At 38.4% G+C, this 19,335-nt stretch overlaps 1 protein-coding gene across 1 annotated transcript in view; it reads right to left on the reverse strand.

The window, feature by feature from the left end:
* The window catches only part of LOC145999455 (centromere protein X-like), a 39,448-nt gene extending 22,852 nt beyond the window's left edge, over positions 1–16,596 (reverse strand). Inside the window, exon 1 of the mRNA XM_083136413.1 lies at positions 16,456–16,596. Within this exon, the coding sequence (XP_082992539.1) occupies positions 16,456–16,506 (51 nt within the window). The 5' untranslated portion in view covers positions 16,507–16,596. The remainder of the gene's footprint in view (positions 1–16,455) is intronic.
* Positions 16,597–19,335: the final 2,739 nt, after the last annotated feature.

Raw genomic sequence — 19,335 nt, forward strand, 5'->3', positions numbered from 1 at the left:
CATTTACTTCCAGGTGGATGTAGCCTGTGTGTGATGACGTAATCCCGGTCAGTGTTTCCAAACATGCGTTTTTGTAACTGAAGAAGGTACGTTTCCGAAAATGGTTTGTGGGGCTATGTGTCAATGGTTCGTGGGGCTATGTGTCAATGGTTTGTGGGGCTATACGAGAATGGTGTGTGGGGCTACGCATATTTTTTTCGAAACCAATTTTTAACTATTGTAACCTATACGTGACCCTACCTAACCTAACCTTACCAGAAATGGTTCGTGGGGCTATGCGTCAATGGTTTGTGGGGCTACGTAGGTATTTTTGGGTGCAGTGGGGTGGAAACACTGCATGCCGAGTACGGTAGTGAAACTGTGACCGCCATTTTGTGTGTTACTGAAGCCAAAAAGAAACTAAGAAAACTTACCCGATATGTCGCAAAAAGAGCATATTTCCGTGAAATGAGCGAAATGCCACCTTCAGCAATGTTTCTCAATGCAGAATACGTAAGTACGAATATTCAAATTAAATGAACTAGCAAATTTCAGCCGTCTGTCCCTTACGAGAAATTTACCGAGAAAAGAATTATATTTTACGTCTTAGCAAAATAAATACTTATGTGCATAAAATCCACTTCAGTCAAAGAAATCACAGCTTCTTACAATTCAACTTAACCACTCTTTTAAAACTCGAAGCCCGAACTCCTAAGTCAAGACAAAAGACACTCGTAATTCCCATGGCAACAGCTCTTAACAAGATAATTATATACAGGTTAGTCACTATCCTGATATTATCAGTGATAGGTAAATTACAGTAATTGATATTACAAAAACAATAAACATTTGCACAAGAAAAGATAATTAATAACAATAGATATTAACAATAAATATTTGTGCAATGGGAAAGGACGCGTCAAGGGATCCCCAGCAGGGAAGGACTGGGATTTTTTCCACCTGTTCAAGAGGTACCAGTGCGCACCCAGCATCATATAAAGTGGGTACCTGGAGGAAACTCTGGGGGGGGGGGGGGTAAAGGTGGGCAGGGGTGCTAATCACCTCTCCCCCACCTTCGACCGTGATCAAGAAAGTGTGGGGCCTAAACTCAACACACCCTATGCAGTTAGGTACAAGGCACAGGTGAGCACTTTACTTTTCTATTTAGGAGGAGGGGACATACCTTTAAAAAATGTGGGGAATAGATCACAAGGGCGGTAGTGGTAGCGTGTATCCCAGGCAAACTGAGAACTGTATATAGCTAAAGTTGGAAGTGTTGGAAATATGGCTTTGTTGAAAGAGAGAGAAATTTTTTCAACTGTTCTTTTTACAGCTATTTCCCCAAGTTTTTCAAATCAATGAAAATACATTAGCTAGTAGCCTTTTTCTTCTCCCACAGCTTTCATAAGGACAACATTTTTTAACTTAAAATGCAACTTTTGACATGGAACTCATAGCTAGACATAACCAGTAGTTTCAAAAATCCTTTCGAATGTAGGTAACAGTTCTGAATGTTTAATGTTTTTTTTTTTTTCAGTTTCTTAGGAGAAAGATGAAATATTGCAGAAATGTAGAAATGATTGTTCCAGTAAATTTGAACCTTGGTGAAAGTAATTACCACTGCTTGGAGTTCCAAAACGTGCAATGTATCGGTAAAAAAAGACAAAAACCTTGTGCAAGCATCCACCCTTCCCATCAACAAGCCATTTTTCAATAATAGAAGAAAGATAAAGTATCGCAGAATAGTGGGAATGATTATGAAAGTAAGTTTAAATCTTTTGGAAAGTAATTAGCACTGTTTGCAGTTCCGAAAAGTCTTATTTATAGGCAAAAAGAAGATGTAAAAGTACCTTACTCAAATAACATCACTTCCCATCGACAAGGCAGACTACTGCCCACATGAGGTTCAAAGGGGTGTCATACTAATACCAACATGACGAGATGTTGAAAGCATTTAGGGAAATTATTGCTATGCTAATAGTCCTGAACTTGGCCTGCCTAACCTAACCATGAAAGCATATAGAGACATTATTTGAATACTAAGAGCCCTAAACCTAACTTGTGTAATTAAGCTAACTACAAAACACCTTCGCACCACACACATGTGACCTAGATGGCAGCAGCAGTCTGTAAAGGACAGTAAACAAATGATTGGTTGCACGTAATTCGTAAGGTAATTTTTAGGTTTGCTTTCCAACATAAATAGCTTTTTCGAAATTCAAACAGTGCTCATTACTAGGGGGTGGATTTTTGCAATTTGCATGTTTTTTTTCCTTAAGGAAAATTCATATGCTCTCAACGGATTTATCCATTTCACTTGATATGGATTACTCTGGTCAAGTTTCATATGGATTACTCTGGTAAAGTTTTATAGTGCATATAAATGCATATTTGGGACATCAGTGCATAGTTTAGCTTAACGTGCATATAATTTGCATATATTGGGAGTAATTTTCATGTAATTGTTCGTTTGAAGTTTGTCTGCTTCATTTTCCCCGTTCTTTGTGTCAGCATTAAAAAATAGTTGGGTCAAGGAGGTCTGGTTGCGAAGATAAAGAAAACCCACCCTTTCATCAACCAACGAACGACCTTTCAGGGATGTGAGTCACATTTCCAAATTCCAGGGACAACACTGGGGTCACGTTATTTGAGGATTATCTGTTAATGAGACTCTCTCTCTCTCTCTCTAGCAGGGACGTCGTTAGGGAGGGGCACGGGGGGCCTGGTTCTAGCTATAGTGGATGTCAGTGTAGGAACCTAGCACTTCGATATTTCTCGGAATTTTGAAGGAGCGGTCTTTCCACCCCTCAACAACAGGCAGGGTTGGGCGTTGGATGTTGCCGTTGCGTCCAAACAATGTTTCGAGCTTGAGTAGTTTGTGACCAGATTGAAGAACAACCGCTTGGCATCGGTAAACCACATATATGCAAACAGTTACAAGTGGTACCGAATCAGAGCGCAATACATGCTAAAATAAGTACCATAATGATGGCAGGATGCCTATGTAGATTATCATATCTTCGGGTAAGTAGTATTCGCACCAAATAACTATTGGGACAGTCTAAAACACGCAACGTGTTAAAAGTAATTATCTTCACAAACTGTACGATTTCTTGAGTCGCATATTTTTCTCGATTTCGTGAAGACCAATTTTGAGAATCCTCCTTAATTGATTGATTTAGTTTTTTTTACTTCGCGTTTTGTGCCTCTTGGCTAATTTGCGAAGATAGGGATGAGTGATGAAATGATGAATGGACATTCACTAACAACCAAGCCCGAGCGGGATTCGAACCCGGGACCCTTGGCGTCGCAGCGCGATGTGCTAACCATTCGGCCACAGGGTCCGGCGAGAATCCTCCTTAACAAACGGTGCCTCCCCGATGGCGCAGTGATAGTGTCATTGCCTTGTAATCGAGGGGTCCCAGGTTCGATACATGGGTGAAGGCACATAGTGGTCCGGATCTTACTTCAAACTGTAGGTTCAGTCCCGATTAGCCTTACTGTGTATAAAGTGGACTTAAAACACCAACTCAACTCAACTCCTTAACAAACGTTTCGAAGAATCAAAAATTTAAACAAGAACAAGTAAATGCATTTTTGTCATTTTGAAGTAAATTATTATTATTATTGTGGCTATTTTTTGTTCGTATGAATCTGCCTCACACAGTAAGTTTATTTCATTGAGTCAAGTACAAAACCCAACCCTTGCAATAAGTCACTGGAAAGACATGTGTGGTTGCACATATATTTAAGCTTCTATAAATAAATAATTACCCATGGTTCGACAGCCCTGGAAGAGCCTTGGCCTATCTCCCGACTGCCAGTCTCTCTCCCACAATCCTACCTAGAGGTGTGGAGGTTTTTAACCAGTAATGGGGAGACGTGGGGTCAGCACGTCGAACCCCCAACCGTTATAGGGGATATCCGTAAAGAATAATTATATTCTTGTGGTAAGGAGTCGTTGTAATTTAACAAACTTTATTGATTTATTCCATCAGCATTATTTAAAAGAAAGTGCCATACTAAACTTACCAACTTGGCAAAGGCACAGTGATTGCTTAATGAGACATTTTCCTTGTGTTGCAGAGCAGGTTCAGTTTTTGTAGTATTGCAATGTTTTACACAGTCCGTTCGAAGAATTTTGAGAACATTGATGTTTTGTCAGAGGGACCACAGCCGAATAAATATCTTTGGATGTTTTACAGGTTTCATCGTATTTAAGAAGGTAATTTTCCGGTGCAACTTTCCACCGTACAACATGTCTTTTGCCACTCAGGCTGAAGAGCCGATTCATAGGTGGAACGACCTTGGCGATTGGCTCCATGTTGACAACTGACTCAAGAAGTACCGCAACCGACAAAACTCGAAGCGCTCGGATCCTACTGTGACATACACTTTGGTTGAACACAAACAGATGTGTTGGTAGGAAATGCGGTGATTTTATGGGCCCTCCGTTTCTGGGAAGTCGGTGACCTTTTGAAAACATATTTTCTCTTCATGCACACCACGAGCCTAAGCCAGGTCACCCCCTCCGACAAAATCTTCTCTTCATCTGGCTCTGTTTATCGGCTGCGCACAAACAAGAAGATTTAGCTGCAGGTAGCTAGGACTATCTGGGTTAATTACTTTATGGTTCAGGATGGACATAGGCTTTTCAATTTGCAAGAGACAAAATTCTATTGTTTGTCCCTTTTCTGGCGGGAGATGCATGACAAAGATGTCGCGGTTCCCTCAGGTTCCCACACTCAACCCTTGTGCTCATAACCTGCAATAAACCATAATAAGCCTTTGTACTGTACCGACTCCCTTGGTAACTTTCAACGCATTTTCAAGAAACATCGCCCTACTGTGTTGATTGGTAGACAATTGATGATTGTCAGATAGTTCGAAGTACAGTTTCATCCGAGAAGTGGTTCCATAGTTAGCTTCTGTAAACGCGAGATTCCGGTAGGATCACGGAGTGCTTGTGATCTCGTTTTCATACATTGCGAGAGAAATTTTGATTGATTTGGTTCATTTTACTTAACTTTTCGGCCACATTTGGCTCATTGCGAAGATGGGGATTAGTGACGATATGATGAAATTGGTCAATGGACAATCACAAACACCCATGCCCAGTCCGGGACACCTGGCATTGTAGCACGATGTGCTAACCACTATGCCACGGGGGCGGGCGAAGTGTAATCTCGAGTGTGAAGCTGACAGCTTGTTGTCCTCCCGAAAAAAAAATGATCGACCAAATGTCCAACATATTGACGTTCTAAATTGGTGTCCGACTACCACACAGGAGCAGGGGTTTGAGTCCCAGGGCGGTTCATCTCACATGTGATGAAGAATAAGTCAAGTTTCATTTATGGAAGGAAACGAGGTATGAAGTAAACTTTTTTAAAGTAGTGTGTATGCTCTAGAAATATTACGTTTAAAACTTCTGCATATTTTTATGACTTTTTGTGACTTTTCTTAATTTACACCAGGGTTGTCAAAGGCCCAGGAAGCCATAAGTTGTAATAGATTTTATTGGGTTCCGTTGCAGGACCGGAACCATTTTTCTAGCACAATTTAAATTCGGTCCAAGTAGGGTATTGTTTCATTAAGAAAAGGTTACTGGATCGTATTTAAATTGATCCGGAAAAATATTCCTGCACCGAATTTTAATTGATCCGGAAAAAAGTTTCCTGGACAGTGTTTAAATTCAGCCGCAAATAAGGTTCCTACACCATATTAAAATTCAACCGGAAAAAGGGTTCCTGTACCGTATTTAAATTCATACGGAAAACAAGTTCCTGGACCGAATTGAGGCCTAGAACCCATTTACACTTGCCGATTTTCTCTTCCGGACGGGAAATGAATTTATTAACAATTCCTGGACCATTAGCAACCCTGGAATTGTTAAAGATCCAGGAACGCATACATTCTAATTTGTTCTATAGGGTTCCGTAACAGGACCGGAACCTTTTTTCTCGCACAATTTAAATTCGTACCAAATTGCGATTTGTTTCATTCCAATACGGAACTTGGACCCTATTTAAACTGACCCGGAAAAAAAATGTTCGTTGACCGTATTTAAATTCATCACGAAATAAGGTTCCTGTACCGAATTTAAATTCATCTCGAAAAAATATTCCTGGACCGAATTGAAAACTTTACAGATGAGAAGGTTCCTTACGGTCCAGAACTCATTTACGCTTGCTGATTTTCTCTCCTGGACGGGAATTGAATTTATTTAAAATTCCTGAACCTTTAACAACCCTGGCCTCCACCCGCAAATGCAGACGCTGTGGCTGCTGCTTAGGCGGGAAAGTTGACTACACATACAAATAGAATTAATCCGAAGTTATATAACAAATAATTGTTACTTACATAATAATATCATGAAATATGGAGAGCCAAAATACTTATCAAACAATTCCTGTTATTTACCTCTAGTGGGAGCGAAAATCTTTTGCCCTTCGTGATGAACTCGGTTCCTGCAAATTCAAGATGGCATTTTCTAATTTTCATTTCTATTTGGGCCGATAACTCCGTGGTGGAGTGGTTAGCAGGTTACGCTATGAAGTAGTGTGTCCCGGGTTCGAATCCCAGCCTGGGCATGTGTCTTCTTTGTGATGGTCCTTACATCAATTTAATCTTAACTCATTCTCATCTTCACGATTAGCCAAAAAGTGTCAGAAAAGTGAAGTAAAATGAACCAAGTCAATCAATAATTTCTCTTTCGTTATTTTACGCCACTTTTCTACCTCTTGGGTTAAATGCGACGATGAGATTGAATGATGATCCGAAGGAATAGCGATGCGAGAGACATTTTGCAACCACACCTGTCCAAGGTCCGAACCTGGGACCTGTGGTTTCGTAGCGCGTCATGCTCATGCTTCGGGAGTGGAATCCTTTGAATGAAAAACTATAAAAGTAGGGTGAAAGAAAACAACATTGTACTGCGCAAAAAAGCCATGTTTTTCCTCTAAAGAAAAGTACAATTATTCAGTAAAATTAATTTTGAAGGACAAAGCCTCCGAAGTGTTTCTCCATTCGGTGACGCGTGGTCATCATATCGAGTCCCATCTACTTTTGAGAGTGGAATTCGCTTACACATTGATTTCAACTAGCTTCCCAATTGTCCTCACGATGTTTGGCCATCACAGAAATTATGGAGTTCCTACCAGGGATCGAACCTTGAACCTGTGTTACCAAAGACGAGAGCACAATAACTTTAGCACGCGGGAATTTTGTTATTTCTATTGCCATCATATACAGAGAAAAATAAGATTACTTTTAAGAAATTAGATGTGTGCATAAAATTTCATATATATAGTCATCATTCTCCAATGTGTACAGTACGATGCCACAAAAGACTCGGGCATGTCCCATAGAATAGTGGTTAACGGTGTCGCCTTGAACTAAAGGACTCCGGATTCGATTCTGGTGTAAACAATATACATGGAACGCCTATCTTGAACTCATTACAAACATTTCATTCTCGCACCATTGTCATACTTGTACACCTGATTCCAGCACCCTTTTATATCTAAACCCACGGAAGAGGGTTTACTCTACTTCTCAATTTTCTTCGAGCAAATTTACAAATCTAAGGAGTTAGGACTAATGACATTGTTCTTGGTGTCTCAAATCTGACATAAGAGAAAATACATGAATTTTTAAAGACTGTCTAGATGCCATTAAGTTAATGAGTTCATTCTGCATTTAGATTCCCGAATAATGGCCGTGGATTTCGCGAGTCTATATTCGTAAATTTTGGGGGCTACAGGAGAAAATAATGTTCTCTTAAAAATAGGATATACATATATATATATATATATAAAGCACACACACATACTGTACTTATATGTAGGCCTATATGGTATATTAATAGTTTGTTAGTTTTTAAAGGTCTGGTAGAAAAATCTTAAGTTTTGGGCCCCCCCAAACTGATCAACCTAGCTACGTCCCTGCTATCTAGCCTTCTTAAACCCGAAGGTTCATGGCTGCAGCAACACAGGCCTTCCATCTGTCCCTATCTTGAGCAAGATCTATATACTCTTTTCCATCCTTACCGATTTACTTTAGATCCATCTCAACGTTGTCCCTCCATCTTCGTCTTGGCCTTCCTACAGGTATCTTACAATCAGGTTTCCCAACAAGAATCCTGTAAATTCCTCTTTCCTCTCCCATTCGTGCCACATGGCCTGCCCACCTAAGTCTTCTTGATTTAATTATTCTAATAATATCTGGACATGAATACAAATTATGTAGTTCTCACCTGTCTCCTCATCCCTTTTAGGTCCAAAGATTTTTCTAAGAATCTTATTTTGAAATACTCTCAATTTATGTTCCTCTTTCAATGTAAAGGACCAAGATTCACATCCATATAATACTACAGCCAAATTACTGTTTTGTATATTTTAACTTTTAGTTTCTTAGATATTAAACGTGAAGACAAAAGTTTATGAAGAGAGAAGTAACATGCATTTCCTGAATTAAGCCTACTTTTTATTTCCTCTTTAATATAATTTTCATTTTTTAATATTACTTCTAAGTATTTGAATTTGGAAACTGGTTCAAACGAGTTGTTATCAATAATTAGATTTTGATTATTACCTAACACTAGGTTTCGGGTTGTAAGCATATATTTAGTTTTCTCTTTGTTGACTTCCAAACCTATTCTTTAGCAGTTTTGAAAAATATTTTAGCATTATTCTTAATTGTATTTATATCATCCCCTAATAAGTCTACATCATCTGCATATGCTAACAACTGAGTCACACCATTTAATTTTAGTCTTTCTTTCTTTTACCTTGCTAACAGCATATTCTAAGGCAAAATTAAAGAGCAATGGAGATAATGCATCTCCTTGTTTTAACCCATCATGAATTGTAAATTTGTCAGACACATTAATACCCACATGAATTTTACTTTCTGAGACATCTTGATAAATCTCTGGGTGTGTGTGTGTGTGCTGCAGAAGTGACAATAAATGCTGAAGGAGAGAAGTAACAGAATATTGCTCCAACAGTGGTTAGAAGGTCACGATGCATTTACCAATGCTGGCAGAGTTATTTATTGCCAAGCATACTCTAAATATGTAATACATTTCAAGTATTTAGAGTAGTTTTTGGAAGCTTAAATGGAAATTTGTCAAAATGTAAATTTACCATGCTCAAGCAGAGCTCTTATTTTTGGTAACAGAAAACATTTGTTGCCTGCATAGGTCTGATTTTTATAAACTTATGTTAATTTCTGCGGACAATGCTGCTGTATAACCTAGTGAAGGATCATCCTGTTATTTGTGCACAAAATAAGAAGACAGTAGAAAGTAAGGGAATGACGGTCAGATGATGGAGATACACACTGTTAGTGTATTTTATTCTAAAATTAGATATAATAAAATTAAAATAACCTTTTGTGATTTTGACTGTCGGCTAAATATTCGGTACCAGTTAGATATGCCGGAGACACATTTAACTCGTTTAATTTCAAATAAAATTCATTTCTTCTTACCTCATATGCATAGCGGAACATTTTTCACCTTTGGATCACTTTTTTTTACATGAAAAAGCGTTATTTTTAACATTATAATTATTTATTGGTCGTTGATAATTCGGCGAGCAAATCTTGACTCACGTTGTCTATTGTCGGAACGACTTGAGATGACCGGACCCCTCTCCGATTTTCTTCATATTTGGCATACTCACTAATTGAGGCCTCCTAATCACGAATCTGAAGTTAAAATTTGTCGGAAATGTCTAGAAATTGCAAAATAAGCGAAAATAAGGCATTAGTTTTCGGAATGAAAACTGTAGATTTTCGCAAACTTTTTTGTTTCACAACCATATATATATTCCTGATACAACCACGACACCAAATTTTAACTATGTTTGCCTAACCTAACCACGTGCCAATGGTTCGTGAGGCTAGCATCAATGGTTCACAATTTCTAGACGTGACTGACAAATTTTAACTTCAGATTTGTGATTAGGAGGCCTCAATTAGTGAGTATGCCAAATATGAAGAAAATCGAAGAGGGGTCCGGTTATCTCAAGTCATACCCTATCGTCAGCTGATATGCAGTATCGTCAGCTGATGTGCAGTGTTTCCAAACTTATGAACCGATAAATGCTGCACAAACTATTCACAAAAGGTTTTTAAGCGAAAATTGATCCACAAACCATTCACGGAAGGTTAGGTTAGGTTCAGTTAGGTTAGGCAAACAGAAAATTGAATTGGAAAAAAAATTGCTCACACGTCATCTTGTAAAACTACCGCGTGGTTGTTACACTAACACTTATTAACCGAAAAATGATTACTAATCCACAAACCATTCACGGAAGGTTAGGTTAGGTTCAGTTAGGTTAGGCAAACAGAAAATTAATTTGGAAAAAAAAATCCCGCTCACACGTCATCTTGTAAAACTACTGCGTGATTGCTACACTGACAGGGGATTACATAATCGAAAGCTTGGAACATTTGATTCATGTAGTCGACGGTAATGGTGGCACGAGCTATCGTGCAACGGAGATACATGAATGTCGAAAAATACCTTATTTACAGGCCGAATAAGTTGCACGATTCGAAAAAAACACTTTCCCCAGCTTCATAAAGTCCAGAAGAATTCCGTAAGTACTTTCTCGTCTTTTCTCCTGTAAATTTCAAGAAATGTGTTTCCGGTTTATCTAATCGTTATCAAATATTCAAACAATATTGGTGAGGTTTAAAAATGATTTTTGGGTGATTTTCTTCATTAAAGTAGTAGTGATTTGAAGTGCTTATTTTACTACTAAAGTAGTTGGAAGGAGAAAGATGGCAGTTCTATAGAATCTGAGATGTCATCTGTAGGATTTGTGTACTTATTGATACATTTAATGCCATTTTTATAGGCGTATAATACGGTCCCTGGTTTTGATAACGAAAATTGCCACAATAATATCTCGTATATAATTTGCAACACAATTTATGTAAAAAAAAAATGCTTTTCTTATTCTTTGGTCTATTGTTGTGCATTATTTTTCATTAAATCTTACGCGACTAACAGCATTTGTTCGACTCTCATGTTACGGTAGGTGTGAACCACAGATTCATAGTGCAGAGAGCTTGCGGCCTGAGTTCAATATCTGCCTATAATACATTTATCGCTGTGCGAACTCTATCGCCACCAGAACTGCACGTTAAATGCAGCAATCCAGCATTGCTTTCTTTGAATTTGACCTTAAGGTGATAGATTCACATTCGAAGTGTTTGCAGTTTGAATCCCCGCACCAGGCCATTCAGACCATTGTGGTATGTCTGTAGTTGTACCATGTGCAATTTATGATTGTGTTGGTAACTTGTATCAAAATGTAGCTATTCTGAATCTTAAATAAAGTATTAAAAATATGGTAAAATTTTATTAATAATTTTGAACGGACAAAGATTAAAAAAAAATTTCTTCCTTTGTCCATACAATTTCTTTTAATGTTGCCCAAATGAAAATAGTACCAGGAAAAGTTGAGAAAGCTGAATTGGAGATACAGTCAGCAATAACTTCCAGAAACCCAGGTTTGCAGTTCCTGTGACAGGTGAATTCGGTGTTGCAGGGGGAACATGTCCATGATATGTCTGGGAATTCCACAACTGAAATTTATTTATTTGAAATTCTGAATACAGAAAAATCTATTTTACATCAGGATATCAACACAAGAAAGGAAACGAACACAACTATCCAGTGGCATCTTGTGAAATGGAAAGAAGATTTTCAAAATACAAAGATTTACTTTCTCACAATCACAAGAGTCTTCTACCTGAAAACATTGATAAATAAATTCTAATGTATTGAAATGCAAATGTAAAAGAATAAGATATTGATTAATGCAACAAAATGAGCATAGTGTTTCCAATAAGATACGTATATCATTATAATTGCAATATTGCAGTTTTTAGAACAAGCCTCCAGACAAAGAAATGCATGTAATATAGGCCTAATTATTTTGGTACGTGAAACTAAAAACATTTGTAAATTAGTATTTTTTGGTGATCATAAATAGTGCAAATTAATAGTTCAGAACCTTAAAATAGGTTGTTTTGAAGATTTTTGGTGCATATTTTGCCCTATTTTAGTGCATATAAATCTGCCACCTACTCATTACTTTAAGGAAGGTTCAAATTTTGTGGGCAATGCTTGCCAAAATTCTACGATAATTAGGTTTTCTGCTAGGAGAATTTGAAAAAATCATAAAACAATCGGAACAGTTACCAAAACAATCAGAACTTGGATCTTTCAATACACTTATTAAATATATCTGCATAGTGTTGTTGTACAGGGTGGTCCATATGTCTTGTTACCCCCATAATTTTACATAACTTGATAATAATACAACTTTATAATAATACAATATAATATAATGAAGTGTGACATGTCGTGTGACACCAACAATTTTACATAATTTTATATTATGATAATAACAATATAACAATTTGTAAGACGTATGGATTCAGCGTCAACCAGGATGTTGTTCACGCATCCAAAAGGTCAATATGACCACCATTATTTTCATGGCACAAAATGACACGGCGCCATGACCTGTGTGAGATTTTACGAAGCACATTTTTCGTGATTGTTGTCTGAAAGGCTGCCCTAATAGCGTCCTTTAATTGTTCTGTTTTTTGGTATCATTGTTGTGATACCTTTTCCTTAATAATGCCCCAGAGGACATTGTCACAAGACGAGAGATCAGGGCTTCTGGGAGGCCAATCCAGAGGTGCCGGATGATGTACCGATCCGCGTCCTATCCACCTATTGGGAAACACTTCACTTAAATATTCCCTGACAGCGATGGCATAGTGGGGCGGTGCTCCATCCTGTTGAAACCAGGAACGTCCCAGGAGATTCATTCTTTGGGGCTGTGGAACAAAAAATGTCCGTAACATGGCGAGATAGGAGTGTTGATTGACTACGCCATAGAAGAAATAGGGACCTATCAAGTGTTTAGCGGACATAGCGACCCAGAGCATCACATGTGGGGGGTTGTTTTCCAGCTCTTCGTAATAATGCGGATTTTCCTTGGACCAGAAATACACATTCCTTGCACGTGCACTTCGATATATTGCTCATTCATCGGAGAAGAAAAGGTCAGCCCGCTGAGGGAGTGTCGGAAATATCTCCAACATTCTTCCTCATGCTGCATGTCGTCTATGCATGTCATCATCACTGAGCTCGTTGACGCTTGCTGGTTTAAAGGATTTCAATCGAAGATCCTTCTTCGTGTGTTGTAACATTGTTGTTTTCGTGATTCCAAGCTCAGCAGACCGTTTGAGCAGTGACTTCTGTGGTGACCGAAGCACAGATGCCTCCACCCCTGCACATGTGTTCTGTCTTTTGGTTGGTGCACCAGGCCTCGGTTTGTCTTTGATACATCCCAACATAAACAGTTTCTTTTCCCAACGCAGTATTGGTGGTGCATTTTTTTGGAATCGTCTTGTGAAATCTCGTCACACATCCTCCATGCTCTTGCCGGTATATGGACGTTCATGGGCCCAAACACTGACAACAAGACGCTCTTCTATATTGTAGGAGCTTGTGTCAGCCATCTATTCAAAATAAACACTGATTTAGAGATAACAAGATATTGATTCGAGGGGGTAACAAGACATATGGACCACCCTGTAGAATGTCGTGTTTGGTGCTTCAGGCTGTTCTGCTTTACATTAACCCTCAACTACAGTTCTGATGTCCCACCGACCAGAGCCTTCCTTTTGCTTGTTACCCCACCATTAGTTTTGATCTTGAGGCTACTTTTCTTTACCTTCCTCAACTTCCGTGTGCTGTGAAAGCATGACGGAAAAGGTTGCATTATTTGCTTCTGTGGTGTTCTGTTTATATACTACGGTCCCGCAGTATATGTGTTTGGGGATTAAAATCACCGACGATTTATTACGATCAATAGACAAGAGAATGGCAGATTTTTTATTTGTGGCTATACTGAATAGAGGGACCCGCGGTTTTGAAGAATGAATGTTAAGCAACAACTAAGGACTAAATTCACGTTGATCAGCTGTATATAAATACTCAGTTAAGAGATATTTTGGCTTAGTGAATATGTTTTCCTTAAACTCACAATATAAACAAAATACTTTTTTTGAGAATTTAAAAAAATAATGTTTTGCTCTCAAAACTATGTAATTGTGTTCAGTGAATAAAAAATCATACAACATGATTAAATTCACATCATTTAAAATATGTCTTGATATAGTCATATTCCTTCTTTTCTTAGAGGTCCTGTGAACCGCACGACTATGTTACTGCCCGAAACGTTCACGACAGTGGTTAAGGGTTAGATATGAATTTACAATACCGGAAGTATCTCCAACTGCTTTCAAATTCAGCATACTCACTAATTTTGGCCTCGTAATCATGAATCTCCAGTTAAAAATTGGCAGTCATGTCTAGAAATTGCAAAATAACCTTGTCAATTACCGCTACGATTCTCCATACACTAACATGGAAATGATATGAGGACATCTTCCTTTCTGCTTAACAGTCTTGCTACCAACGTTGCTTAAGTGTTGTGCTGTGCAATAAGTGAGAGCGTTGATTTGCATGTGAGAAAATGGCATCTCGCGTAGAGGTGGAAAACATGTTTGCCCCACGAACCATTCACGGTAAGGTAAGGTAAGGTAAGGTTAGGCAAGCATAGTTAAAATTAAGGGTCATCATAAACATAGTTTTGAAACACTAATCATTGCAAAAAATACTTGTTTTCTTCATAAATCAAGGGTGTTTACTCTGTTCACGGACCCACTTTTTTCGAATTATTTTGCAATTTCTACACGTGACCGCCAAATTTTAACTGCAGATTCGTAATTACGAGGCCAAAATTAGTGAGTATGCCAAATTTGAAAGCAATTGAAGATATTTCCGGTATTGTAAATTCGCTCCAAGGGTTAAGGTAACAGGCATACTTCGCTTCACAAAAATACATTTCCACGAGGTAAAAACTCATGAACAAGTTCATAAACAAAATAATCTTCATAAAGCATGCAAAATATTTTACTTTCTCGAGGGGGTACACTTTTGGCTAATCGCGAAAATGGGAATGAATACTGATAACGTAGCAACACAAACCCCACAGAGGATTTATCTGGGTATGACTGAAGATGACCGGACCCCTCGCCGATTTTCTTCATATTTGGCATACTTACTAATTGAGGCCTGCTAATGACGAATCTGAAGTTAAAATTTGTCGGAAACGTCTAGAAATTGTAAAATAATTGCGAACCATTGACGCTAGCCCCACAAACCATTGACGTGTGGTTAGGTTGGGCAAACATAGTTAAAATTTTGTGTTGTGGTAGTATCAGGATCTAGAAATTGCAAAATAATTGCGAACCATTGATGCTAGCCCCACGAACCATTGGCACTAGCCCCACAAACCATTGACGTGTGGTTAGTTTAGTTTCAGTTATGGGTACTACTTTACTATACCTGAGACACCTGGGAATGATTTCTTTCGCACTTTTTTACATTGCTAACGTACTATTCTTCACTCCGGAACACTTATTTAGGTGAAATAATGGAATCTGTAACGAAAATAATGTATATTTCTTACATTTACGAGTACTTACTGTTCTTGTTTATTTCCACACACAACATGGCGATAGCTTACCGTTGATCGTTCGTTGTGCCAGTGTTTTGTCGATTTGGAGTGTGCATGCAATTTAGGAATTTTAAATTGACTTTTTTACTTCCTTACGGGGACGAGGTATGCCTACTAGGTTAGGTTAGGTTCCATTAGCACTCCTTTCGTTCAATTTAGAATATACGGACATCCGCTTGTAGCAGCAGCAATAGCGCGTCGGAAATAGATTTTCGTAGAAAACCACACGCATTCGCATTAAAATGGATCAAAACTACATTCCCGAACATCAACAACGCTACAGAAAATTATTTGCGTAAGTACTTTCTCCTGTAAATTTGAAGGAATCATTCTCAGGTATAGTAAAGTGTTACCCAGTTATGTTAGGAATATATATATATATATTCTTGTGAAACAAAAAATTTCGCGAAAATCGTCGGTTTCCATTCCGAAAACTAACGCTTTATTTTAGCTTAATTTGCTATTTCTAGACGTTTCTGACAACTTTTAACTTCAGATTCGTGATTAGGAGGCCTCAACTAGTGAGTATGCCAAATATGAAAAAAATCTGAGAGGGGTCCGGTCATCTTCAGTCGCTCCATTATCTGGACTGTAGATTCAGGCGCCAGAGCTTCATCAACCTGAAAATATGCAGCCCGGGTTTAGTGCCTTCTGAAGAGGCCATCCCTTACACCCAGGTTCTGCACCGCGTAACTATTTGATAACGAATAGACATGTGCGTTTGATAAATAATGGTGGTAAGATGAATGTAGTGACAACACAAGTCAAACAGAAAATTATCCGACCTGTAGATCCATGCGACAGAGGCTCGTCTTTATTGTACATTAACTTCTTCTTTTTACGGAACAAAACTTACATGCTTAAATCTGGTACCATCTTGAAGCAATCCTCTCGCTATTTCGTCCATTAATAATTCAATTCATTCATTTTTTTAAATTATTCGCACGCAAGATTTCAAATTTGGAATCGTGAAGAAGAATCAATCAACATAATACAATACTACGTCAGACAGTATGCAAATTGTCCATCGCTATATTCATGTTCATTTATTGTCCATCGCATGTCTTCCAAAAGAACAGAATTGAAGAGATGTAAGCGAAATGGACAGACCTTTATTATTTTTTGTTTCAATTCTAGAACTTCGTGTTGTGTAATACGATGCGAAAGAACACGGTGGTGGACAATTTGCATACATAGTCGGGTTCTTTTTACGCAGACAGTGGTGCAGGTTACAGCGTCTTGAATAACTTAGTGTGGAAAACGACCCAAGATACTGGCTCCCGAGACGGATGACAACATATTAAGCCCCTATCACACGGAACTAGATTTCTAGTTGGAATGCTCTAGTTGACGCTGGACTGGCTACCCATTTGCTAGTTTTCGCCTCACACGGTACTTGTTATACCGTACTTGTCGATAGTCTTTAAAATACGATAACTATCCAACCGAGAAAAATATCGCATCGCATTAAATGGTTTTAGGTAGAGAAGAACGGCGCTGATAAAATACATACTTTACAATGTATACTATACACGTATGGAAGAATATTTTAGCTTTTTCAATTGTAAACATGCCTTTCGTGTTGTATGCACTCGGAAGCCACAGACAAAAAAAGGCTACTTTACAAACTCACAGATTATCTTCACATGGCCAAACTTTGCTCTGATTGGCTGTTCCACAGAATCTAGTCGAAGAAGTTAGTAGCAATTAGAACATGTCCTATTCCTCAAAACCAGTCAAGCAGTCAGCCAGGCGGCCATGATTACTACCCAGAAAGTCAGTTCATCGCCAACTAGGGCATTCCAACTAGAAATCCAGTTCCGTGTGATAGGGGCTTTAGATGGCAATGCGATCAGTACTGCTGCTAATTTTCTTATGAAAGTAATGCGGCTTAGTTTGTTTTGGACTATATTGTGTAGATTTGTTTGTCTTGAAAGGATTGGCATTAATTTGGAAAGAAAAGTAAAATAAAATTAATAAGTCAATAGCATGCGTAATACAAGAAGAAACATCGCAATGTGATTCCGGACGTCAGGTGTTGGATTGTGTACTAGAGATTATTTTTCTATGTTATTACAATATAAATAATATCCTGAGAGATATTTCATACCTAGACGACGAACCACAAGTGTTGCTTGGAAGCGAAAAAAAGGTAAAGTGCTCCCCTGTGGTTAGCACCACGCCATGAATGCATATAGGGGGTGTGGGGGTAACGCCCCACACTTTCTTGATCCTGCTGCACACCAGATCCAGGGTCCCCCCCAAAACCCGCACTTTCTCTTCATCTGGCCCTGCACTGGCACCATGGCCGCCGAAAGGACGACACAAACAGGAAGATTTAGCTACGGGTGGCTAGAACTTTCTGGGTTAATTATTTTATGGTTCAGAAAAGATATCCCCATGCGTTTCAAATTCCAAGAACAGAATTCTATTGCTTGTCCCTTTTTCGGCGCGGGAATGAATGACATAGCAGTTCTTCTCACATGCACTCAACTCTCCTGCTAATGAGGGGAAATGCCACTTTCTGAAAATTCGGAGAAACATCGAAGCTTTCGGTTCAACTGTTTACTTGGTTGACAATTGATATCTGTCAGATAGTTTGAAGTAGGATTTGTGGTCCGAGCGTTTGTAAACTTCTGTAAACGCGAGAAGATAGCATCACGAAGTGTTTGTGATCTCGTTTTCCTACATCGCTAGTAAAATGTCGAATGAGAAACTGCCAGATTGTCTTCCTCTGGAAACAATGAACCAGGATCGACTGATCGACCAAATATCCAACATATTGGCATTCTAAAAGAGAGTCTGACTACCACACAAGATCCTGGGTTCGACTCCCAGGGTGGTAGATCTCATGTAATGAAGAATAAACCACGTTTCAATTAAGGCCGTACTAAAGGCAATTTTGTGGTAATTTTTCGATAACAGATGGCAGCACCATTTGCCATGGCAGCCGAGGGCCATGTTGCCAGACCTCCGCGTAATCAAGGCAGATACATACAGGTTGGTCGATAAGGGTACTCGATGTGAGATGAAGCCATATTGGTTAGAGGTGAGTTAGTGGATTAAAAAGAAATAGTAGTAAATCAGGGAAATTGATAATCATGAGATTTTAGTTATATGTTCTTCTTACAGAAATAAGCAATATATCATCAGTGGAAGGTAGTAATAGTCGAAATATTAATATAAAATCCGTTGTTTTATATTAAGTATTTTTTTAATATTTAGAACGCAGAGAAGAAAATGCAATAATAAGTGTAGTTAAATATTAGTATAAAATCCGTTGTATTATATTCAGATTTATCTTAATATTTAGAACGCAGAGAAGAAAATACAATTATTAGTGTAGTTAATTCAAACACGAAACGGGTCAAGTGAGGACAGTAATTGAAATAATTGAAAACATTTTGTGAATTCGTTTGAAGCAAATGCTGTGTTGACTCAGGCACGTATCCAAGGGGGGCCTCGAGCCCCCCCCCCGAAAGTTTTCGGTTAACACCTGATAAAATGGGTCTTTTTGGTTTCTTGTGTGTGTGAAATAAAAAATGTGACGAAAATTTAAGAAGAGAAATAATTATCGAGGCAAGGTAAATTTTTCTATAACCCTGTAACTGATAATAGCACGTATCCAAGGTGGGGATAAGACGGGTCGAGCCCACCCTCAGGAAATATTTCAGTTTACACTAGATAAAGTAGGTTTTTGGCTTCTTGAATAATGTGACGATAATTTGAGGAGAGT

The sequence above is a fragment of the Lepisma saccharinum genome, chromosome 15 (genome assembly GCF_977018435.1).
Source record: "Lepisma saccharinum chromosome 15, izLepSacc3.1, whole genome shotgun sequence".
Lineage (NCBI taxonomy): Eukaryota > Metazoa > Arthropoda > Insecta > Zygentoma > Lepismatidae > Lepisma > Lepisma saccharinum.